The sequence below is a fragment of the Pseudochaenichthys georgianus genome, chromosome 5 (assembly GCF_902827115.2).
Source record: "Pseudochaenichthys georgianus chromosome 5, fPseGeo1.2, whole genome shotgun sequence".
Classification (NCBI taxonomy): Eukaryota; Metazoa; Chordata; class Actinopteri; order Perciformes; family Channichthyidae; genus Pseudochaenichthys; species Pseudochaenichthys georgianus.
In genome coordinates this window covers 17,382,043-17,406,379 of record NC_047507.1, presented here as the reverse complement: position 1 = coordinate 17,406,379, position 24,337 = coordinate 17,382,043, and the positions used below count along the sequence as shown (strand labels likewise).

The 24,337-nt window shown below is 40.7% G+C and overlaps 2 protein-coding genes and 2 non-coding genes across 5 annotated transcripts; 3 read left to right on the top strand and 1 right to left on the bottom strand.

The window, feature by feature from the left end:
- The first annotated feature begins 606 nt into the window (after positions 1-606).
- Positions 607-3,081, top strand: gnat1 (guanine nucleotide binding protein (G protein), alpha transducing activity polypeptide 1). The gene is made up of 8 exons (XM_034083065.1): positions 607-712; positions 1,430-1,472; positions 1,556-1,697; positions 1,800-1,957; positions 2,156-2,284; positions 2,394-2,523; positions 2,646-2,799; positions 2,891-3,081. Exons 1-8 carry the CDS (start codon positions 607-609, stop codon positions 3,079-3,081), a joined length of 1,053 nt encoding a protein of 350 aa, XP_033938956.1.
- An 839-nt stretch (positions 3,082-3,920) lies between these two features.
- On the bottom strand, positions 3,921-13,981 carry edem1 (ER degradation enhancer, mannosidase alpha-like 1). 2 transcript variants are annotated; one of them, XM_034082812.1, is made up of 12 exons: positions 13,375-13,981; positions 12,050-12,122; positions 11,369-11,472; positions 10,408-10,579; positions 9,312-9,495; positions 9,019-9,193; positions 8,062-8,182; positions 7,800-7,970; positions 7,636-7,709; positions 7,429-7,525; positions 6,472-6,660; positions 3,921-6,001 (listed from the first exon to the last, which is right to left on the bottom strand). In XM_034082812.1, the coding sequence occupies exons 1-12, from the start codon at positions 13,842-13,844 to the stop codon at positions 5,912-5,914; spliced, it is 1,920 nt and encodes a 639-aa protein (XP_033938703.1). In that variant the 5' UTR covers positions 13,845-13,981; the 3' UTR covers positions 3,921-5,911. The 2 variants fall into 2 exon arrangements, with proteins under 2 accessions (XP_033938703.1, XP_033938704.1); XM_034082813.2 differs by lacking the exons at positions 3,921-6,001; positions 6,472-6,660 and having other exon boundaries at positions 7,446-7,536.
- Positions 13,982-14,613: 632 nt separating this feature from the next.
- Positions 14,614-14,685, top strand: trnaa-ugc (transfer RNA alanine (anticodon UGC)). The gene has a single exon. It is a non-coding gene; the product is annotated as a tRNA-Ala (tRNA).
- Positions 14,686-20,529: 5,844 nt separating this feature from the next.
- On the top strand, positions 20,530-20,601 carry trnaa-ugc (transfer RNA alanine (anticodon UGC)). Its single transcript has one exon. It is a non-coding gene; the product is annotated as a tRNA-Ala (tRNA).
- Positions 20,602-24,337: the final 3,736 nt, after the last annotated feature.

The following is a 24,337-nucleotide window of genomic DNA, read 5'->3' as shown; positions in this document are numbered from 1 at the left end:
TTTCTTTTTTTTCAGGGGCCCAAACTTGCTGTGTGTTATAGTGTGTGTAGCATATGGCAGTTAGTTTTGTTGTAATTCCTCTATTCAACTGCTTTGAAAACAGTATACACTGAGGACCACACTAAGTGACACATTCTTATTTTGGTGGTGATGTGATTAATTAGTTTGGAAAACTGAGTTTCCATAGCTAAGCACACTCAACACTCAGCACCAAATTATTTTACTTCACATGCTTCTCTTTTAAAGGCGCCTAAGAACTGCATAGAGAGATAAGCACTTGAGCCGATGTTCATCTTCCGCTGACACAGCAATGTCACCCTAAAGGTTAGATCACTCCTACACTGATGTATGTCTGCTTCTCCTCACACCTTTGGATTGCCTAAAAGACTCCTGTCCTTGTGCTCCATTGGCCATTGGGGGTCAGGTGGGCAGAGGATGCCCGAAATCCTCTCCTAAGACGAGAACACTCAAACAGTCTCCAGTGTTCTCCAGCGCTGACGGCAGTTGACAAAACTGTTGAGATAGTAGGCAATCATCTTGGACCAACTTCCATTTTTTCTTGACACTTGGCTTTGAGCAGAGGGGCCCAAGCAGGGAAAAAGCAGGATGGGGGCTGGAGCGAGCGCCGAGGATAAACACTCCAGGGAGCTGGAGAAGAAGCTGAAGGAGGATGCCGACATGGATGCGAGAACTGTCAAGCTGCTACTGCTAGGTAAAGATGTTCGAGATGGATTCAATAACAGGAACCTTAATCATCAGGGTTAAACACATGTACGGGACCAATAAAGGCCCCATGGTGAGGCTATTTATACCTAGAGAAATAGTAAACATATCTATTTATGGGATTTAATTGTAGGTGGTGCATTACTTCATCCGTTGTAAAATGTTTGGTTTGATCTCTCATACGGTCAAGTTATCAACACAGAAAGATCTTGTTGACTGAAGTGTGCTATGAATAGATGAATACATACTTACTAAAGTGCATGGTGATTGTGGTGAAAACAAGCAGCATGTTTGAGTAAAGTAAAGGCTTATTAACCTGTGTCATTGGATTGCTTAGACACTTTATTAATCATTCAATCCAATCCCCTGTTAATCCTGAAACAACAGGTCTCCAACACAAAGAGATTAACTCTGAAGGACACAGATACAATACCGCCCAACTAAGTACAATGACCCTCATACTCATATCATATAATCGAACAGGACATTTTTATTTAAGGACCAATACATTTATCAATGTCAAGACTATAGTGCTAAAGTCTGGCATGTAGTGCCTCCTCTTACATGAATGCAACCCACAATCATGATTAAGAAGTCATATGTCTACCAAATCCTCATAAACGTTCGAATAAAGTTTCCAATAAATGCATTTATTTTTTATTTCATCGGAATAACTAGGTGTTATGTCTTTTCTACTTTCATCTAGGCGCTGGAGAATCAGGCAAAAGCACTATCGTCAAACAGATGAAGTAACATTTTTGACTTTTGCACTAAAGCAATGTCTCGTTTTTTTCTCTATGAGACTGTAAATCATTCTGTATTTTCTCTTCAGAATTATCCACAAAGACGGCTACTCACTTGAAGAATGCATGGAGTTCATTGTCATCATCTACAGCAACACCCTGCAGTCTATGATGGCCATTGTGAAGGCCATGGGCACATTCAATATTAGCTATGGCCACTCTGATCAGCAGGTAACAGCTAAGATAGATGTTTGCACACATTGGGTTTATGTTTGCAGCAGACTGCTTAACATACACTGTGTTTGTCCCTGTCCCCTTGCATCCGTCCTGCAGGATGATGCCAGGAAACTCATGCATCTTGCAGACACCATTGAGGAAGGCTCCATGCCCAAAGAGTTAGCGGACATTATTATTCGCCTATGGAACGACTCTGGCATACAAGTGTGCTTCGAACGAGCCTCAGAGTATCAGCTCAACGACTCCGCTGGATAGTAAGAAATCACAAAACTTAGATTGTTGTATTATTCAGATTAAATAAAAAAGCAAAAAATCTGACAACATAACTTTAACATAAGGTTTTATGTTGGTCATCAGCCGCCCTGCTCTCTAGATATCCTTATCGACCATTGAATAATTAATATTGCTCGACCACCACATTGGAGTTTGCTATCAATGTTGTTTTCCCTCAGCTACCTGAATGACTTGGAGCGCCTGGTCCAACCAGGCTACGTGCCCACTGAGCAGGATGTGCTGCGATCAAGAGTGAAGACCACTGGTATCATCGAGACCACGTTTTCCTTCAAAGATCTGCATTTCAGGTGAAGCTGTGCAGTATTTCCCATAAGGATGGCAACAATAATTCATTGGCAGTGGTACAAGTGTGCTGGATTGCAATCATAAAGATAATGTGTTTCTGTTTCCATGCAGAATGTTTGATGTGGGGGGCCAGAGGTCAGAGAGGAAGAAATGGATCCACTGTTTTGAGGGTGTGACCTGTATCATCTTCATTGGTGCTTTAAGCGCCTTTGATATGGTCCTGGTGGAGGATGATGAAGTGGTATGATAACAGTAATATCTCACACATATTCTATAGGACACTATTTGTTTCTTTTTGGGGAAAATCAACAGCTGGCTAGTTTCAATGGGTCTTTCTTCTGTCTTTGTGTAAAACATTTTCAGAATCGAATGCACGAGAGTCTGCATTTGTTCAACAGTATCTGCAACCACCGCTATTTTATCGCAACCTCCATTGTACTCTTCCTCAACAAGAAAGACGTGTTTGTTGAGAAGATCAAGAAAGCTCATCTCAGCATGTGCTTCCCTGAATACGATGGTGAGATGGATCAAACACAGAATTTGTAGCATATTGAAACGTGACAAACTGATTAAAAGTGCTCGTTTATCTTTATGTATTTTTCACCAAGGCCCCAATACTTATGAGGATGCTGGTTTATACATCAAAATGCAGTTTTTGGACCTGAACCTGCGGAAAGACATAAAAGAAATCTACTCTCACATGACCTGTGCCACAGACACAGAGAACGTCAAGTTTGTGTTTGACGCCGTGACCGACATCATCATCAAAGAAAACCTGAAAGATTGTGGTCTCTTCTAAAAGCCAGGCTGAGAAACACAATGAAGGTGAGGTACGTTTGCACTGTATTGTGAAAGTGTTCCAGAGTCTCTTTTGGACCAGCTTATAAGCAGTGTCACTTTCTTTCTTTTTTACAGGGTGATGCAGCCCTGTCACATTCCACAAATCCCCTCTGCATTCAAACTGAAGCCTGAAAATAAAAAAAATGTCTCTATATCCATCAAACACACAAACAAATCAATTCACTGTGTTCAAAACTAAGTTGTAGCTTTGAACAACGACTGAGACGAGAAGACAGCTCTTCAGGCAGAAAATCATGTGCAGATTTCAGATGAGTTAAATTTTTCTTTCTGTATTTTGACTTTTCTCCTGAATCTCTTGAGATTGTCTATTCAATATTTTGTTAAGAAATCAAAAGCGTATTGTTCTGCATAAAATGAAGGATGTAAAAAAAAAAAATGCTGTCGATCCAGAAAGCCCCTCCAGATGCAGATCTTTCCAAAACTAGTGGCTTTTATGTACAGGAACTCTGCAGCACAATCTGAGACACAGTTCAAACGGGTTAACATTTTTATTTTTTAAGTTAAGAGTTAGATCATATGATATTGAAATAGTTGGAAAGGGCTAGTGTACATAATTAAACTGTTTTCTAATGGGAAATTCATGAAGTGTGTTGAAACCATGTGGATTTGTAACACTGCTGAATGGAAGCCTAGCTGTCATACACTTCAACCTTAAAATTACTTTCTAAAAGACCAATGTTTGTAAACTCTAAAAGCTTCACCATTAAACCTATTAAAGCTTCTGTAGAAAACTGAGTTGTTTTCCATTTTTCACAAATAAAAACCAACACAGAAATGTCTTGTTCATAATCGGTCTTTTATTAGTTTCACAGAATGTTTCAGTTTCATTTTCAACAATTATTAAACCACTATTATTCTGAATGGAAGAGCTTCTACCTTTTAATAATATTATAGTTTGACATTTTGGATAAACCATTAGTTTGCTTTTGTTGAGAAAGTTTGCTGAGAACTTCAATAATATGTTTGGCAAATTTCACAATACAGCCGACAGCTGGTTACTGCTGTAGCTTAGCACAAAGACTGAACATAGAGGGAAGAAGCTAGCCTGGCTCTGTCCACTTATCAAAAAAGGTATCATCTCTAATGCTCTCTAGTTACTACATACAATATCTAGATTGTTTGTAGGCTACCAGATTAATTTCTATCAATTTGCATGTCTTGAGCTAATCCAAACTAACACCATACGTCTGAACAGAGCATCAGCATGCCAGATTCCTGCAGGACCTGCTTATGCATCTGCTATTTCTGAGCCACAAACAGCTGTGCATTTTGATGCTTCCAACTCATTTGTAGAACAACAATGGTATCAGTTAGTATCAATACTTTCCTCTAACACTCAGCAAGAAAGTGAACTCTCAAAATGTTACAATCTTTTTTTAAGCTATACTGAAACAAAGGGGTGATGTCAGCTAATTAAAAATAATTCACTCCTATAGCAAACACTTGAGAATATAAAAAGCTGTCTCCCAAAGCCAGAAGAAAGATGCCGATGCTACGATGTTATCGAGCCATGCCGCCTGCAGCTCTGCTGAGCAGACACTCTGCATGTGTGGCACAACATGTCCAGGAGGGATACATGAGTAGAGCTGTTCAGGAATCAAACGTCACACACTTTTCTTTGTGTGGAACAATAATGAATATTCACAGTACAACTGTACTTCAGTTTGTTGTGTTCATTTGTTGACCTCAGAAAACCAAGTTGGAAGATTTGCAATATAAATTAAATACCAAAGACTATCCTAAGACATTAGGCAACAACAATTTAAGAAAGTTTTATTTTTCTAAGAAAGCAATCCTTGATTTAAGTTTTTCTGTTAAACCCTGAGTTCTTACCACATGATAATTAATAGGCATTATTACAGAAAGACAAAAAAGCTAATTCCATCTACAATAATCTCTGCAGGAGAGTCTGTGAACTAAAGACAAGAAAAGACACGGTATGGCTTGTTTGTGTATTTAAAAAAGAAAGAAAACAAGAGCTAAATGTCATGATAATTAGTGTAAAACTGTACATACACATGGAATGACATCTATTGTGCAATATCAACAATGGCCTCAAAGAATACTTGACAATGGTATCCACCAAAACATTTGCTGCATTCAGGAAGACCATGGAAAAACTGAAGGCACTTTAAAAACTGCGAGATTCATCCTGAGCCTCTCTCTCTGTCATTAACTGTGAACGAGCAGCCCTTATTTAAAAGCATGCATCTAGTCTAGAGGATATTTGGCAAGGAGGCACTAATCATCATGTTGAGAGAGACGGGAGGTGAGTGGCTTAATATTGTACATATGTGTGGCTAGATGGCACTTTAACCCAAAACACATCATGACTCACAGCTCAGCTGTTATTTCAAATATGCATACAATCACGCACACACATTTACACACTCATACCTGAACCAATCCCTAAAAAGACAAAAAACACACCAGTAATTCTAAAATCCACTTTTGAGGTTCGTCACCAGGCAATAAGTGACTGAGCATGACTCCTCATCTTCCAGCAAAAAAGTTGTTCACAGTTGTCGACCACATGCTCCTTCACCAAAGAGCGGAAACACCCACACACACTTTAAAGAAATACAGCAAGTGATCAATCTGCTTTCTCAGGTTTCCCTTAGTGTAAGTTTCCTGTCTGGATCCAGAGCAGTGGAACAAATGGGACGAGGATTTGGACCAACAGTGGATCCTCTTTAACCTCACCTGCGCCTGAGGGGGGGTGAACTGATGGCCTGTTTATGTAAAAGTCACTGAATGCATCTTCTCACTCAGAAAAGTCCCACCATGTGATCAATCTGCCTCATGTACACACTCTTTAACGGCAGAGTGTACCGTCGCTCCTCTGGGATCCTGTTGCACTGAGAGAGTGAAAAAGAAGAAGGTTGGTATATGATGGCCGTGATACAGAAAAAGGGGGATGTTTTTTTCCCCTCTATTTATAGAATCCATTTAAAGCTCAATTTCCGAGAATTAAGTTGAACTCTCAGTTTATGATCCAATGCTAATATTTGTCTTTATTAGCCTTCTCATTTTATTTGTATCTGCACTGTCACTTTGCTATTGTAACACTGTACATTTCTGCACTCTGGGACACATAAGGGAGACCTAATTCTAATTACGACAAATAATATTTGTATTCCCTTGCAATAATATTTAAAGTATGACTTTACTCTCTTACTTTGATTTTATTCTCGACATTTTCACTTTATTCTCATGCAATTATGCCTGGCTCTAATACTCTTTTCTAAGAAAGAAATCTTAATACATTTTAAATCAAGAATTACACTGAAAATAGTGAATCGTGGGTTGGGTGAAGATGATTCCTTACATTGCTGTTGTTGCTCGGTGGTGGTTTCCGGTTGTTTGGCTTTTGCTCGGCCAGCACTGCCTCTTCACAAGGAAACTCATCATCCCACTGTTTCTCCCTGAAGCGCATATCTATAGGCACAATGTGACCCTCTGTGGTGAAGATGTACTTGTTATCGGATTTGTGAAGTGGGTTGTCCTCATCAAACAGCTGCAACGAAAGACAGAGATTGTTGTCTATAGGACCAAAAGAGGGCGACGGGGGACTGACATTCATAGTGTGAAAACATGTAGAGGGAATGCTATGGCGTTCTTAGTAACGCATTTTTTAAAACAAATAATTTCTTTAATGCTCTCTGGAATGGAGAGTCAGGACTCAGAGAGACACAAGGAGAGTTGGAGCTTTGATGTCAAACACTGATGTTTATTTACAAGTATCGGCCAGAGAATTCATATCACAAGTCACAGAGCAGCCAGAGATTCTGACTGCCCTGGTGGGTTGCCATGTCAAACCTGCCAAGCCTCTCTCTAGATATACCTTTTAACTAGTTTAGAGAGAGTTAATCCACATATTGGGGGATGGTGCGTAAACACCTAGGAACACTGGAGATATCGCCAACATCTGTAAATACTGAATCACTTGTCTGTGGTGCTTAGAAGCCAGCGTTCTCACAGTCCGAAAACCCTCTGTGACCGATAGGTCAGGCCATAAAACTGGTAATGTCAACAATAGCTGAGACTTCCCATTCCTTAACACAGATACCAGATTCAGGGTTGGTCGTAAACGTCAACACACAGAAAAGGTTAAATATCTAGAAGTAAAGACAGAAATATTCTTTGACAGCAGCAATAATTTAAAATGTAAGAATATTACAAAATGTTGTTGCAGTTAAAAAATAGTACCACTCACTTGCACTCAAGTCTTTAAAGTCTTTATTTCAATAGCTTCTTATCAAAACAACATTCAGCTGTAACTCACCAGGTAAAGGTATTTGCACGTCTCACTGAGGAAGAAGCTCTCCATGCGATCCTCTTTGGATTTGTCCACAACATGGTGGAGAGTGGCATACCCACATCTGCAAATCAGCTAAAAGTATCAAAGCATTGTGAAGCTCAAAAAAATAAAATATATATGTATTTGTCTATATTGTTAATATTGTATAGAGTATATCTTTTTGTTACACACTTGACTTTGGCATTTTTCTCAAGGCTCTGAAGAATATCCATTCCAACATGCAAATAAAAAGGATTTTTGGTCGCCTGTCGGGAAGAGAAGAAGAATAACTTTTGAGTGAAGTATAACAAACCACCGCCACCAATGCTGCGTTACAACAGGCAAGTAAATGTTACCTGGTACAGCAGATATGTTGACTCCACCAGCTCCGGTCTCAGAGGATAGAAGAGCACATCGGGCGCCTGCAGCTGCCAGTTGTATCTCTCCGGCAGAGCCCCAAAGCGTTTCCAGATGGCATAGTAGAAGGCGTGCAGGCAGATTGCATTATCAACATCCCCATTCAGCACCTACAACACCCACAACAACACCTAACTTTAGTTGTTGCAACAACACATATTTTAGACTTATATATAAGACCTGGCAAAGCTGTAATCTCACCTGCAGCCCAGGAAAGAAGGCCTGAAGGGAGTCGATCCAGGTGTTCATTATCTCACCACTGAACATGTTGACGTTGACATAAAGAGGCGGGTCGCCCTCTCCTTCATTACATGACTCTCTCCTGGAGAAACACAGAGCCAGAAAAGGGGTTCACAATTTGTCCTATTAAGCATGGAACTACATAAAAATGATGCCACTATATTATTCTGATCCAAAGTATCAAAATGTGCTATTTGAACTACTAAAATATGTATTAAAACATACTTGAATAACTTTGCTTTACATTTTGTTAAGAAAACATGATTTATTCAATCACAGATAGGACACACTTTTTTTTTTTTAAATTAACATCCTTTTTTTTTGAAAAACAAGACAAAGGACAATCATAAATAAGATAATCATAAAGCATATATTTGTATAGCATCAAAGTGTAAGTCTGTTCTTTCTTACTGTACATGATAATTTGTGTATTTCTTTTAGTCGGGCTCTATTTTTCACTTCTCTATGATAACAACTCGTGTGAGGATGCTGAGAATTATACAGATAATGGAAAATTCATCAGGATCGTATTTCTAAATCATAATGTACATCTAAGTTGTGTATGATTGCTTTTATCATCAATATCCTAATCATATGTTTTTACTGTAGATTTGAATGGCCCACACTGCAACAGCTTCATTCTCCCACTGACCAGCTAAACTAGATTGGTTTAGGTTATGTTCATTGCTCAATGGCAACTCAGTGGTGGCTGATTTTGAAGTAAGACAAGATGTTGAAGCAAGACCAGCAACACTGGAAACTATGAGCAGTTTTATTTTCTCTTTGTTTTGCCACTTATGGATAGAGATTAATGTAAATAGCTGAGATAGTTACTGGTTTCAAAACCAACTTCTTGTGAAGCTCCCTAAAGCCACCAACACTCAAATGCACACGTGTCACATTCAGTGTGAGACTCACCCTCTCCTCATGTGGTTCTGAATGCTCTCGTAAGAATCTTGGAACATCCTATGGTCCTCTTTTTCACCAAAAAGGATATATGATTTGAGCAGATACTCATAGAAGGAGTCCATACCAGCTCCCAGACCACTCTGCTTGCCAACCCACTGACCTGTTTGGATATTTACTACATTCCCTGGAGAAGAACAATGATATATTATTATAGGCATCATGTTTAAATGTAGTAGACCCAACCATGCTGGATAGAAACTTTAGAAATAAAGGAGAAAACGTTTTTTCTTGCCAGTGCTTACCTAGCAGACCGGTCTCGTTGCTCCTCAGGCTCCACAGCGCTCTGACGGCTCGCCTGGCCACCCACTCAAATGTGGAGTCTCCAATCAAGCGACTTAAAATCCCAAACTCCACCAGCAGGGAGCCGGCTCCTGCAGTGCAGGTCTCATTGATGCTATCAGGAGGAACGCCAGTCTTCAGGTTCACCTGCATTTTAATGGAGACACAAATGAATCAAGATGATGAGTGACATTTCAAGTTTCAAGGCTTTTATTGTCATGTGTGCATAGCTACAGTGTAGTTATGACAATGAAAATCTTAGGTCACATGCTCCTCCAACACAATAAAACAGATAATAGTGCAAGTAAATAAAATAGAATATAATAGAAACAGAATATAATAGAAACTGTGCAGAATAGTTTACAGTAATTGGAAAATTTAAATATTATATATATATATATATATATATATATAAATTTAAATATTATATATATATATATATATATATATATATATATATATATATATATATATGAGTTGCAAACAGATGAATGTTATGTATGTTCTTTCAAAAGTTCAAGTGTTTAACATTCTTATGGCCTGTGGGATGAAACTGTCCCTGACCAGTCTGGTGGTTTTAGACCTCATGCTGCTCATTCATTCTTTCAGTGTGGTTTGTGGGGGGGTCATGCTACTTCACTCACATGATACCTACTTTAGGTAGCTCGATCATGACTGTTCATGTAACTTTTCTGTGTATACTTTGGAGTTGCACAATTATTGGAAATGTTATTGGAATATCAGTATGGACGTGCAATATCCAATCGCAGTAAGTACAGTATTTGGCAGGTATATATGTAAAAATATCATTTATTATGTGTATTGTGGTTCTGCAGAGAATGAAAGATCCTTGCTCGGTTCATATCCATATATTTCAACATATTCTTTATTGATGATGTGAATAATTTACCAATAATTGTCTTTCTTACATCACAAATCCTATCACAATTGGAATATTTATCAAAACAATAAAAACTATTTTGTTTTACAAATGGTGCAGCCCTGTCACACCAGCAGGTAACATTTAAACAGTCATTTTACTTTTCCGGTCTCACTCACCCTGGGGTAAGGGATGCCTGTGAGGGTGTTCTCAAAGGCCGGCAGCAAGCGGACAGCCAGGTCATGAGCCAAGTGAAGAAGCTCATTATCGTAACCCTCATAGTCGACCTTTCCAAACGGATGTTTGGGGTCAGTCAGCAAGATGTGAGACGAGATAAGGCTTCCCAGGATCCTTCAAGGGAAAAGAGAAATATAAAATCGGGATTCAACACAGAAAGAGATTATGAAAAAGAAGATTACAATTTATTTTCAATTTATTACAATTTATTTTCTTATAATTATATTCGTATTGCTTTTACAATTAAAGGTGACGTATTGATGGTCTGTTTCTAAATAAAGGTGACGTATTGATGGTGTTTCTAAATAAAGGTGACGTATTGATGGTGTTTCTAAATAAAGGTGACGTATTGATGGTGTTTCTAAATAAAGGTGACGTATTGATGGTGTTTCTAATTAAAGGTGACGTATTGATGGTCTGTTTCTAAATAAAGGTGACGTATTGATGGTCTGTTTCTAAATAAAGGTGACGTATTGATGGTCTGTTTCTAAAGTTTAAACATTGAAGACATTTTAATTTTAGTGTAACCTTATTGAATACATAAAGAAAATCAATCTACGATACGATAATACTTTAATGATCAAGTCTGAAATTTGACTTGCATCACAGCAGCTCCAATTTTGTAACATCAAAATGGACAAATATCAAGACAATACATGAAAAGAATCTAATCAATCTGAAATGGTCATTTCAGTTTAGTGTAGTTCTGGGTTTTTAGTTTTACAATATTTGTGTATTTTAACCTTGCCTTTTTTAATAATAAAATAGCTTGAGAAGGTTTTATACTGAAATCTAAACACCTAAAAAGCAAATAATGCTCTTGTGTGTTGAATTAAGAATCAGACCTGACCTACAGCATGCTATGCATAATCTGTACGAGTCTTAAAATAGAAACATGTGTACCTGATGTTTGCCTCAAAAACTTGCACGGTTGAGTCCTTGTCAAAAGATACAGTATCTATAACCAGCTTGACAGCTTTCTGGAACTCGGTCACATTTCCGAGCACCTGTAGAGAAACACAACATTATGTAACCACAGTATACTGTATGAACAGAACTGTTTAAACACATACCTACTGAATGACTTTCAGACATTCCATTGTTATCATTGTGGATGGCAACTATTGTAAAAAAGCTCAAATTATTAATGTTAGCCATCAAGTTAGAACTCCATAAAAATAGTTAGATGGTTGTACTTTAGAAGTCCCCATGTACTGTCAGTTTTAGGGCTGACACAGTGACACACAATTATGGCAGAAAACACATCACTTACACACAGGAAGAGCTAACCACTGTGCCACCAAATGTAGTCCAAAACACAGCTTTATGAAAAACAGGTGTTGTTATAACCACGGGGGAAAAATTGTTGTACTATATCAATTCCTTTAAGCTGCTTTAATATCGCCTAATTAAAAAGGAGTATATTATCATTTGCCAGTACTAATTACTGGGTCAAATTGTTTTATCATCCTGCACTGATTCTATTTCTGTTTTCGAGTCTTATCGGTGAGAAAGCAATGAGAAAGAAACACTCTGCTGACTTTGCAGTGTACTACTGTAATACATTAAGACAGTAAACATTACCAGCAGGGTGTCCAAGGTGTCAATCAGAGTAAGGGAGTAATTCCCTAAGACATCATTTATGTTGATGTTAGAGCTGAAATTAAAGAAGTGAAACAGACATAGTGGTGTCATTGCAAAAGAGAACCAAATAATTAACAGACGATAAAAACAGAGAGTAAATCTTAAATTCAACGAGGGAAGGTGTATTTTTACGTCTGTGATGGAAACTTCCTTTTTGTCAATCACATCCCAATGGATACACATATTTAAGTAAACATGCGTCCTCATAGAGAAGAGTTCGGTTAAAACCTGCATGTTGTTCTCTAATTTGTAGAAACAAATACAGACCTGTATTTTACATGTCAAATTAGCATCTGTTAAAACATGAGCTAATTTAACATATATTGTCTTTTTTTCTATTACACACGCTTTAATCCTAACTGGATTAGTATCACATTGTATAGGAACAGGACAACAGTTGAATCCGAAAGGCTCAGATAAAAGAGGGGGAATTAAACTTTTGGAAGATATTGGAATTCTAGTCTTTCTGTTTCAATTTAACAATGTGCATCTTTTAACTCCACTCAGCGAAGAAAAAAACTGGGTAATGGGTTTTAGAAATACTTTCAATGCTTTCTGAATTTATTTATCCGTTTTGTCTTAGGTTGAGTTTGATGTTTGAAAGTCCCAAGTAGTTAATAAACAATGATCTTTATTTGATCTTTCATGTCATTTTTTACGAGAATATTTACTGGTTACAGCTTGACACATTTTATATTTACTGGTTTTCTATGACTTTTGAGGAAATAACCAGATAACGGTTAGTTTTACTTCTGGTTTTACTCAACTTTGATAGGGCAAACTATAGTCTGATATGCAGACTATAATACAAAATAACAGTTTATTGTAGCCCTTATGTTTGGTCGTTTTTTTCTTCTCCACATTCATTAGATTTCATATTTCCATTAAGCCTTACAACTTAAATATATAAAGTGATAAAGATGATCAACAGAAACCCCCTAGACCCCATTAAGATCCCTTTAGTGATTGCTGGATCCCAGTTTGGGACATACTGGACTGTCCCATATAAAAGTGTCTGAAAGATAACCTGTTCATGACTTGGCAGCAGTGGACAGCAGGATTTTACAACATGCTAATATGATAACAAAGTGCATGCAAATAGTACACTCTGCAGTGGACAGTTAGGATGTAAATGAGTGTCCTGCAGGCTGTACTGTACAGGTAGGTGCCAGTCAGTTCAGGGTGTAACCAAATACCAAATACTTAAAATTAAAGAACAAAATGAACCAGCCGGTGCAAACAGAGGACATCTTTAAATGACTCACGGGTTTAGCACGTCTGGTCCCCTTCCTTCACAGTCAATGGGATTCAGTTCGTCCTCGGGAAAAGCGTATTTCATGTAGTTGTCATACCCGAAATAAAACATTTCTTTGGCCATGTCCTTCATTTTTGCTTTCAGAGTGTCCGGGAAGGAGCTGTATCTGCGGGAGTACTCGTCCCTGTTGCTGTCGAAGAAGCTCAGGTAGGATCTCTCGGGAGACCCCTCTCCAACCTTTGCACAGGTGGTCGCCACCTCTTCATGTCTGTGGACATGTACTCGTTGAGACCACGAGTTATGCCTCGGGTCGGTCCCTTTTTCATCCCCGAATAACAAGTCTAATTTGTGTAGACTGAAGCTGAGTGGGAAGTTGAATCCCCAGCTAACGTTAGGACCGAGTCCAAAGGCTAGCCAAATAACACAGCTGAAGGAAAGTCTCAATACGACCAAACCAACAACTATTGACCTCCATTGCATATTTGCCCCGGGTCGATCTTAAAACGCATAATTTAAGTCCACACAAGTCAGAAGTAAAACGAATATGACATATTCTGTTAGTCAGGCTATAGCTACAAGCACCGATGGGTTGTGGTGATTCCGCCCATGTCTGTACACTTCCTGTCAACAGACCGGCGCCTCCCAAATCCTGAGCTGTGATTGGGTGTTATCTCGTGACGTCATGCAAGGTTTTGAATTCGTCCTATGATTGGTCACAGGGCTGTCAATCTCCTGGCTGCATTCCGTGGCAGACCTGACGTGTCTTAATAAACTGCTGCACCAATAAGAAACAGCCACAAGTGAGACCCGTTCAGGGGCACAGAGCTTTGATATCGAAACTTGGTTTGGGTAGGTATTAGGCATATATTGCTCCTTACGTGCATAGGTTCAAGTATATAGTGTATATAAATATGAATGTGTCACTGATAATAATCCTTTATTGTGTAGGGTTCAAATATTTAGACCAATTCAATGTTAATGCACTGGGAACATTGTTCTTGAAACGATCGTGCCAGTAAGGCTCCACAGAGTCAAGAGCCATCTTTACCCCACATTGTCAAAACAAGGATATGCACAATACTAAGATCCTGGGACGAGCTCATTCTTAATATTTTGCAGTCATGTTATGTATTGCACTAGTGGTAGCCTACTCCAGTAATAACAAGCTAACATTTGTTCGTCTAATATTAACGTCTAATATTTGATGAAAGGCGTATATCTTACTGTAACGTTAGTTTCAATTACAACTGGGGATGTAGCTCAGTGGTAGAGCGCATGCTTTGCATGTATGAGGCCCCGGGTTCAATCCCCGGCATCTCCACTCGTTTTGAAGTGGTTCAATCCGATGGGATTTGGAACCGGTACAAGTCCCAAATGCAGAACAAATTATAATCACCACAGACCTGTCAAAGTGATAACTATGGAAGCCTTTTTGCGCCACAGGATTTTTTTTTTAAATCCTGTAATATATTGAGATAGCTAAATCAATATATTGACTTACTATGCTATCACCACAGACCTGTTACTCTGCACAACAACCTCAACGGCTTCTTCGCACGCTTTGAAGCACAGCATAGCCCACCTGCGCAGAAAACAACGCCTCCACCCAACGACCAGGCTATCTGTTTGTCCCCAAGCAGTGTGAGGAGCATGTCTTGTGTCTTTTACTTTAGATGAAAATAAGGTTCCACTCCCCAAGCCCCTCTGCAAAATATTTGGTTAAAAATAACACTTTAGGTGCTTTAGGAGGTTGGTTATTGGCTAATAGAGAACCGCAGTGACGCGTCCTAAAACCCGGAAACCCCGGTTCCTTCGATAAAAAGCAATGCAATTTCTCCATAGGATTTTGGAAAATAGCTCCAAATAAGGTCTGTGTTTGACACAAATTGAAGAGACAGATCACGTTCTCATTCATAACACTCCGTTCGATGTCTCACTATGGATGCGCCTCAACGCCTATGCAAACAGAAGCATCAATCTCATTACGCCAATCCTGATTGGCTGGTGATCTTGACGTCAACATCAGGGAATCCACCCACCCTTTAAGTAGCTTGCGCTACGATGCAGCGTCATTCAAACACCTCTTCTCGCTTCAGAGCACATCTCGATTTTTCAGCTGGCTAACATTCGGTCGACGGGCGCTTGCCGGTTACTTTTTTGCTTTGCAAGAAGACTGAGCAATATTAACACACCAGTTAATATTGTAATCTGCCTCGCCGTTTCTTTCTGTCGAAATAACGGTAAGGTTTGATTTTTTCTTCAAGCTAGTAACATACCTGTTGCTAGTTTTTTCTTCCCTCCACACCGACACCACGGTAAAGAGGACGTTCTCTTTTCTCTCTCACACCAGAGGAGACAGAGATAAAAAAGGTATTAACACACCAGTTAATATTCTTTAAAGAACCAAATCTACACTGTCGCCTTTTTTCCTTTCGGACTAACAGCAGCGGACTTTTTTCTCAGTAACGTACCTGTTACTAGCGTGTCCACTCCACGCCGACACCCCGGCGATCGAAGATGGCCCCTTCTCTCCCTCACACCAGAGGAGTCAGGGACTCGGAGGCTCGGCTATGCGGCTGCGGGTTTAAGATTTCAGGCACAGACTCACACCAGGTCTGCTCGTCCTGCCTCGGGCTGGAACACGCCCAGGAGGCTATCAATAACCCCGGCTCGTGCGGGCATTGTACCTCTGAGTTCCTCCTGTCTGACTCGGATGAGGATGACATCTTCGTTTCATCGGCTCAGGCTGCAAAGCCGGGAGCGATGTCCGCTCCCCCGGGCGAGAGCACACCAGCTTCGCCCGTCCTAAGCATGGACTTGCAGGCCGTGTGTCAACGCGTTGCGTCCAGGCTGGACATCCCATGGCCTGAAGTGGCCAAGGAGACCTCCAGATCTCGCTACAAGGGGAAGAACTTGCCCCAAGCAGCGAGGACGAAGAGGCAGCTCCTTCCAGTCTTTCCGGAGATGCTGGACGAGGTGTCGGTCTCGTGGAGAGACCATCCCTTTAGCATCAAGGCCCCAATCCAGGGTGCCTCCTCCCTGGACTGTGACGGTATGGAGAGGCTCGACCTGCTCCGCATGCCGCCCATGGAACCGCTGGTGGCAGCCCACCTCCAACCGAGGCTGGCTTCGACACCTAGCAGGAACCCCATGCTACCGGCAAAGGCAGACCGGTTCCAGTCAGTGATGACCGAACAGGCCTATAAAGCCGCAGCTTTGTCCGCCAGGGCACTCAACGTCTCCTCGCTGCTGACCGCCTACCAGGCGGAGCTCTGCAAAGACATGTCGACCAAACCTGAGCCTGCCGTGTGGGACGACATCGCAGCGATCACGGACATTTGCCTCCGTGTGCAGCGCTGTGCAGTCCAAGCCACGGGCAAAGCACTGGGAATGATGGTGGTACAGGAGAGAGCCAGGTGGCTCAACCTGACGAACCTTCCAGACCGGGAAAAAGAGGATGTTCTGGACATGCCTATTGTTCCCGAGGACATATTTGGCTCCGCTCTAGCTTCAATGCAGCTGAGATGCGAGTCAAAAAGGAAGGGAGACGAGGCTCTCCGGCTCTGTCTCCCCCGAAGGGTCCAGCCGCCACCTCCAATGGTCCCGCGGCAGGCCTTCACTCAAGCTGTCTCACGTCCTGCCCGGTTCAAAATACCGAAGCAGCAGAGATCGCAGCCCGTCCCGGGTCCCCAGCCCAGGCACAAGGCAAGAGGGAACTGGCCAAGAAAATCTCCGGTTCCGGCAGCTGCCGCTCAGGCGCAGCCGACCCAGGTTTTCAGCCACCAGGCGAGGAAGAAGAAGCGGGCGGCCTGACAGCCTCCTCTCCTCTCCTCGATGAAGGAGCTGGAAGTTCCATGATCCCCAGCTCCAGAGCACGTTTCAGTGTTGGATGCTCATGTGTTTTCAGGGTGCCACCATGCCCCCATCTTCCCGCCGCCTCGAGTGATGCCAGAACGTTATCCTCAAGTTCGCGCCATCAGGGAAATGGACTTAACATCGAAGACAGCAAGTATTCGCCTGGCAACTTATCTGGACGATTGGCTCCTTCTCGCACAGTCGGAGCAAGAGGCTATTACGCAGACGAATGTCCTCGTAAAACACCTGCTCGATCTGGGTTTCGTAATAAACACAGAAAAGAGCATGTTGTCTCCAGCCCAGACTGTACTCTTCCTGGGCCTACACCTGAATTCGGTGTCCTTTACAGCCCGCTTGTCAGTAGAGAGAGTGAAAGCCTTCAGGGATTGCCTCGCTCATTTCCAGCCACGCAAATATGTTCTCTTCAGGCCATGTCTGCGGTTGCTGGGGCTCATGGCGACTGGGACGCTTACACATGAGGGAGTTTCAGCGCTGGGTAGCTGCCCTCAGATTGGACCCCGCGCGTCATGGCGCGTGGAGAGTGATGGTCACTATGAAATGCGTAATGGCACTGCGCCACTGGCTACACCCGACTTTTCTATTACGGGGCGTGCCTATGGGTGCTGTCCTATCACAGAAGGTGGTCACCACAGACGCATGTCTGACGGGCTGGGGGGGTATATACGAAGGTCGACCTGTGAGGGGTCTCTGGAGCAGAGACCTCCAACGGTCACACATAAATTATCTGGAGCTTTTAGCGGTGTTCCTCACCCTGAAACGCTTTCTGCCTTTTCTCAGAGGACATCATGTCCTCGTGAGGACAGACAACACGACCACAATATCGTATATAAACCGCCAAGGGGGTTTGCGTTCTCTCCAGTTACACATGCTGGCACGCAAAGTGATCTTATGGAGCTGCGGACGTCTCCTCTCTCTGAGAGCGACGCACGTACCAGGAGTGATGAACCTCGGGGCGGATCTGCTGTCCAGAGGTGCTCCACTATATGCAGACTGGACTCTACATCCAATGATTGCGAGTCAGCTGTGGGTGCGTTACGGCCACTTTCTTTCAAGATAAGATCCAATCTTCCTATTCCAATCCCCAAAAACTATTTTCCATCTTCTCCACCCTCTTGGACCCTCCCAAAGCCCCTCCCCCCTCCTCACTTCTGTCAAGCGACTTTGTTAACCACTTTGAAAAAAAGGTTGATGATATTCGCTCTTCTTTTTCTGACTCACCTTTACTCAGCGCTGGGTCACCAGACCCTCCTTCCACCCGCACACTAACCTCCTTTTCCCCTCTCTCGCCAAGTGAGATTCTTACCCTCATTACCTCTGCCCGCCCTACCACCTGTCCTCTGGACCCTATCCCTTCAAACCTCCTTCAGACTATCGCTCCTGATATTCTACTGTTTCTCACCCATTTCATCAACACTTCTCTAACTTCTGGTCACTTTCCAAACAGTCTCAAGGAGGCAAGAGTAAACCCTCTCCTAAAGAAACCCACTCTCAACCCGTTTGATGTTATAAACTACAGGCCCGTCTCTCTACTCCCGTTCCTGTCTAAAACACTTGAACGCGCTGTCTTTAAACAACTCTCCTGCTATCTCCATCAGAACAACCTTCTGGATCCGCACCAGTCTGGTTTCAAGGCAGGTCACTCCACAGAAACTGCTCTCATTGCTGTCACTGAGGAACTGCACACTGCCAAAGCAGCATCCCTCTCCTCTGTCATCATCCTTTTGGACCTGTCTGCTGCATTCGACACGGTGAACCATCAGATCCTCCTTCGCACTCTCCAAGAACTTGGAGTTTCAGGCCCTGCACTTTCCCTCCTCACCTCATACCTCAAAGACCGCACCTACAGGGTTACTTGGAGAGGGTCCGAGTCCGACCCTCGTCAATTAACTACAGGGGTCCCTCAGGGCTCTGTTCTTGGTCGCCTCCTCTTCTCCCTGTACACAAACTCGCTCGGATCTGTCATTAGCCCGCATGGTTTTTCATACCACTGCTACGCTGACAACACCCAATTAATTCTGTCCTTTCCCCGCTCAGAGACCCAGGTCGTTGCACACATCTCTGCTTGTCTAGCTGACATCTCTCAGTGGATGTCCGCTCATCACCTCAAGCTCAACCTTGACAAGACTGTAAATGGTGGTCACACCAGATACTGACTGGTTTTCGGACCCCCCCAGACCCCCCAATAAAGCAAAACTGCACGTTTCGGAGTGGCCTTTTATTGTGGCCAGCCTAAGGCACACCTGTGCAATACTCATGCTGTCTAATCAGCATCTTGATATGCCACACCTGTGAGGTGGGATGGATTATCTCGGCAAAGGAGAAGTGTTCACTATCACAGATTTTTTCAGATTTGTGAACAATATTTGAGAGAAATGGTTATTTTGTGTATATAGAAAATGTTTTAGATCTTTGAGTTCATCTCATGAAAAATGGGAGCAAAAACAAAAGTGTTACATTTATATTTTTGTTCAGTGTATATATAGGTATATACATATTCTTAAACATATTTTTATATACCTTTGTTATTGTATTGAGGATTGTGGGAAACGGTATTTTGATCTCTCTGTCTGTCGCGTACATACAAACTGAAAGATTGACAATAACGTTTATTTTTATTTATTTATTTGATAGGGACAGTGCACATTGATTAACATTTCTGTAAATGCTCCAGAGTTAGCCAACAGGCTATTTTTCATCTGCACTCCCTGGACAGAGGTTGAAAGTCATCCTAAAAAGAAAATGTCACTTCAAATGACAGGTAAATACAATCAGTTAAACAACATTCAACATAGATGCTTATATTATGATAAAAGCATATATAAAAAAACATAAAAACAAAACAAAAATACCTATTCACAAAGCAGACAGATAGCAACAGGTCAAGGCACATGTGTACAAACAGAGCCTTGTAAAGTGCAGATTGTGTTCAGTGTTGACAGAGCTGATTTTCCACTAAGCATGTTTTTAAATCAGATTTGAATAAACTGCAGGTGTCTTGTTCTCTAATCGTTACTGGGATTGAGTTCCACTGTTGTGCAGCTTTAAAATAAAATGAAGATTGGCTGAATGAACTCTTCCTTAATGGAACAACGCAATCTCCTCTTGTTGCAGCTCTTGTTGACCTAGTTACAGATGTGCGTATGGTGATAAAATGTCTGAACGGAGGTGAGGTAAGTTGACTTTGACTTGGACTTGACTTTCAAAGCTAAAATATATGTTTGTTTAATATTAATGTCTAATATTTGAGTAAATGGTGTTGTAAAATGTAACGTTCTTGTTGGTTAAAAGAGGGGATGTAGCTCAGTGGTAGAGCGCATGCTTTGCATGTATGAGGCCCCGGGTTCAATCCCCGGCATCTCCACTCGTTTTGAAGTGGTTCAATCTGATAGGATTTGGTTTGGGAACCGGTACAAGTCCCAAATGCAGAACAAATCATTATCACCACAGACCAGTGACAGTGATAACTGTGAAAGCCTGTTTGCGCCACAGGAAAAAAAAATAAAATCCTGTAAGTCAATATATTGACTTACTATCTCAATATATTGACTTAGCTATCTCAATATATTGAGTTATATATTTTTTTTTTAATGAAACAATTATGTCAAATACAGAATAAGACACATAGACATCAATATTCATCATATAAGCGGTACAACTTCATATTAAGGTACACACATTCACCATCAAATAGTTCTTAATAACATGCATATTAGCAGTATATTGGCTCTTTATTAGTCATTATAAAACACTTATTAATGCCTTATTCTACATGACCATATTCTAAAAGTAATCTGTGTGTGTTACACTTGCATGTATGAGATTGTTAAGTGCCTTGTAACTTCTTTTTTTATAGTTTCACTCCGTTTGAATGTCAGTGGACTGCAAATGAGTCAATAAAGGAGCATGGCTGCTCATTCCCTGGCTCTCAAAAGAGTTTGGCTGGCTGTTTAATCTATGTTCACACTGAGACAGTACAACAAATAGAGAGAACAGTACACCTATTGTGTAAGTATACATACAAGCAGGTCACACAGTATGATCACAAATATATAAACTCTGTTAAAAATCTGTTTTATTAAAATGTACAGGCTGCATATATGTTCTTAGCCTTGGAGAAACTTGACATGTTTTGGTATGTGTCTGAACCTCTCTTTAGTGGTTAATTAATAAAACAGATATTTCAACATGAGCCTACTTTTTTCATGTACTGTTGAGGTTAATTTCAGTAGTTGTGTGTTATAATGTGTTTACAAAGTGTGAAGAGGAGGCAACTTTAGAATAGGGAACCTGTTCAGGTCAATTCGAGTCAAATTAGCTTATTGGTTATGAACAAGACTTCACTTTAAAATAAGGAACAAATTCTTTGATAGAAATACCTAATTTTGAGTTATTTAGACATACTGAGGAGAGCATATTAAGACCAAAGCTAATGTACAACAACTTCCTTACTTGCAATAAATAAGGAATAATTAGAGGGTTATTGAGGAAAAACTCTCAACTAATGGCCTATTACTTGTAGAGTATAGTCATGTAGAATAAGGCATTAATACGTGTTTTATAATGACTAATAAAGAGCCAATATACTGCTAACTAGTTGATGGTTAATTTGTGTAAGGCAAGGCAAGGCAAGTTTATTTATATAGCACTTTTCAACACAAGGCAATTCAAAGTGCTTTACAAAAAATGAAAGACATTAAGAAAATGGCATTTAAAATCAGTCATTAAAAAGAAAAGCTAATAAAAGAAAAATTAAAAGAAAAAATACATGGATAAAAGTTACAGTGCAGTCTAAGATATGAATAGTTCAATTAAACATTAAAAGAAAAAGTACAAGGATAAAAGTTACAGTGCAGTCTAAGATATGAATAGTTCAATTAAAAGCAGCGACAAAAAGAAAAGTCTTTAGTCTGGATTTAAAAGTAGTCAGAGTTGCAGCGGACCTGCAGGTTTCTGGGAGTTTGTTCCAGATATTTGGAGCATAATAACTGAACGCTGCTTCTCCATGTTTAGTTCTGACTCTGGGGACAGAAAGCTGACCAGTCCCTGAAGACCTGAGAGATCTGGATGGTTCATAATTTAGCAGGAGGTCAGAAATGTATTTTGGGCCAAAACCATTTAGTGCTTTATAAACCAGCAGCAGTATTTTTGAAATCTATTCTTTGACACACAGGAAGCCAGTGTAAAGACTTCAGAACAGGAGTGATGTGATCCACTTTCTTAGTGTTAGTGAGGACTCGAGCAGCGGCGTTCTGAATCAGCTGCAGCTTCCTAATAGATTTTTTAGTGAGACCTGTGAAGACACCATTGCAGTAGTCGAGTCTACTGAAGATAAAAGCATGAACAAGTTTTTCCAAATCCTGCTGTGACATTAGTCTTTTAATCCTAGATATATTCTTTAGGTGATAGTAGGCTGATTTAGTAACTGTTTTAATGTGACTGTTGAAACTCAGGTCAGAGTCCATGACTACACCTAGATTTCTGGCTTTATCTGTTGTTTTGAACATTGCAGACTGAAGCTCAACGCTAACTTTTATACGTTCTGACTTGGCTCCAAAAACCATTACCTCAGTTTTATCTTTGTTTAACATGGAGAAAGTTCTGACACATCCAGTCATTGATTTGTTCAATGCACTTACTCAGTGTTTGAATTGGAGCATAGTCTCCTGGTGAAATTGTTATGTACATTTGGTAACTTATTTTGTTGTTTTTCATTATCTGAGCTAGTGGTAGCATGTAGATGTTAAAGAGAAGAGGCCCCAAGATGGAGCCTTGAGGAACCCCACATGTCATATTTGTCAACTCAGATGTGTATTTACCTATAGAAACAAAGTTGTTTCTGTCCTTTAGTTAGGATTCAAACCTTAATATAAAGTTGTACCGGTTATATGATATACATTGATGTCTATGTGCCTTATTCTGTATTTGACATAATTGTTTCAATAAACATATATAACTCAATATAATGAGATAGCTAAGTCAATATATTGAGATAGCTAAGTCAATATATTGATGTAAATGAATCAGGATATAAAGTGAGCAAATGTTTTTTCCTGAAACTTTCAGAATCTCTTGACACAAAGGGGACACATGTTTATGTATAAAATACATGAACAAGTGGATTTTGCATAATAGCATTTAACGCCGCTGAGCTCACAGACGTCCTCACAGACATCTTCAACATCTTCCTGAGCCAGGCTGTTGTTCCCTCGTGCTTCAAGGTGACCACCATCATACCTGTGCCGAAGAAGTCATCACCTTCCTGCTTCAATGACTGTAGCGCTGACTTATTTGACAGGGACAGTGCACATTGATTAACATTTCTGTAAATGCGCCAGAGTTAGCCAACAGGCTATTTTTCACCTGCAGTCCCTGGACAGATGTTGAAAGTCATCCTCAAAAAAATATGTCACTTCAAATGACAGGTAAACACAATTAGTTAAGCAACATTCAACATGCTTAGATTATGATAAAAGTGTGGTGTTCCCTCGTGCTTCAAGGTGACTACCATCATACCTGTGCCGAAGAAGTCATCACCTTCCTGCTTCAATGACTGTAGTGCTGACTTCAACCATCATGAAGTGCTTTGAGAGGCTAGTCATGAAGCAAATCAAATCTGACCTCCCCCCCTCACTGGACCCATTTCAGTTTGCATACATGTACATTCTCAAAGATGTTGAAGTGACTGTTATTTTGTATATATTGATTGTTGTGCTTTTATTTATGTCTTAATGTGTGCATATGTACAAATGCGTCTGTTGAGTGTGTGTGTGTATAAATATATAGGTATATACATATTTTCAAACATATTTTGATATACCTTTTGTCAAACAATAATTCTTCCTTTCTCCTAAGATCTTTAACCTTTTCTGTGTGGGGACGTTTACGACCAACCCTGAGTCTGTTATCTCCGGTAAGGAATGTGCTAATGCAGTCCAGATGTCGGGGATATCTGCGGTGTTCCCAGTGTTTACGCACCATTCCCCAATATGTGGATTAACTCTCTGTAAACTAGTTAAAAGGTCTATTCGAGAGAGAGGGTGGGCTGAATTGATGTGGCAACCCACCCGGGCAGTCAGAATCCCTGGCTGCTCCGTGAC

Bases quoted from the DNA above. Each gene is read 5' to 3' on its own strand.
- gnat1 (XM_034083065.1), top strand. From the start codon at position 607: ATGGGGGCTGGAGCGAGCGCCGAGGATAAACACTCCAGGGAGCTGGAG. The intron at 1,958-2,155 runs GTAAGAAATCAC...GTTTTCCCTCAG, and splicing joins CTCAACGACTCCGCTGGATA to CTACCTGAATGACTTGGAGC. The intron at 2,285-2,393 runs GTGAAGCTGTGC...GTTTCCATGCAG, and splicing joins TTCAAAGATCTGCATTTCAG to AATGTTTGATGTGGGGGGCC.
- edem1 (XM_034082812.1), bottom strand. From the start codon at position 13,844: ATGCAATGGAGGTCAATAGTTGTTGGTTTGGTCGTATTGAGACTTTCC. The intron at 10,580-11,368 runs GTACACATGTTT...TTTCCCTTGAAG, and splicing joins GTTTTTGAGGCAAACATCAG to GATCCTGGGAAGCCTTATCT. The intron at 9,496-10,407 runs GTGAGTGAGACC...ATTAAAATGCAG, and splicing joins CAGGCATCCCTTACCCCAGG to GTGAACCTGAAGACTGGCGT.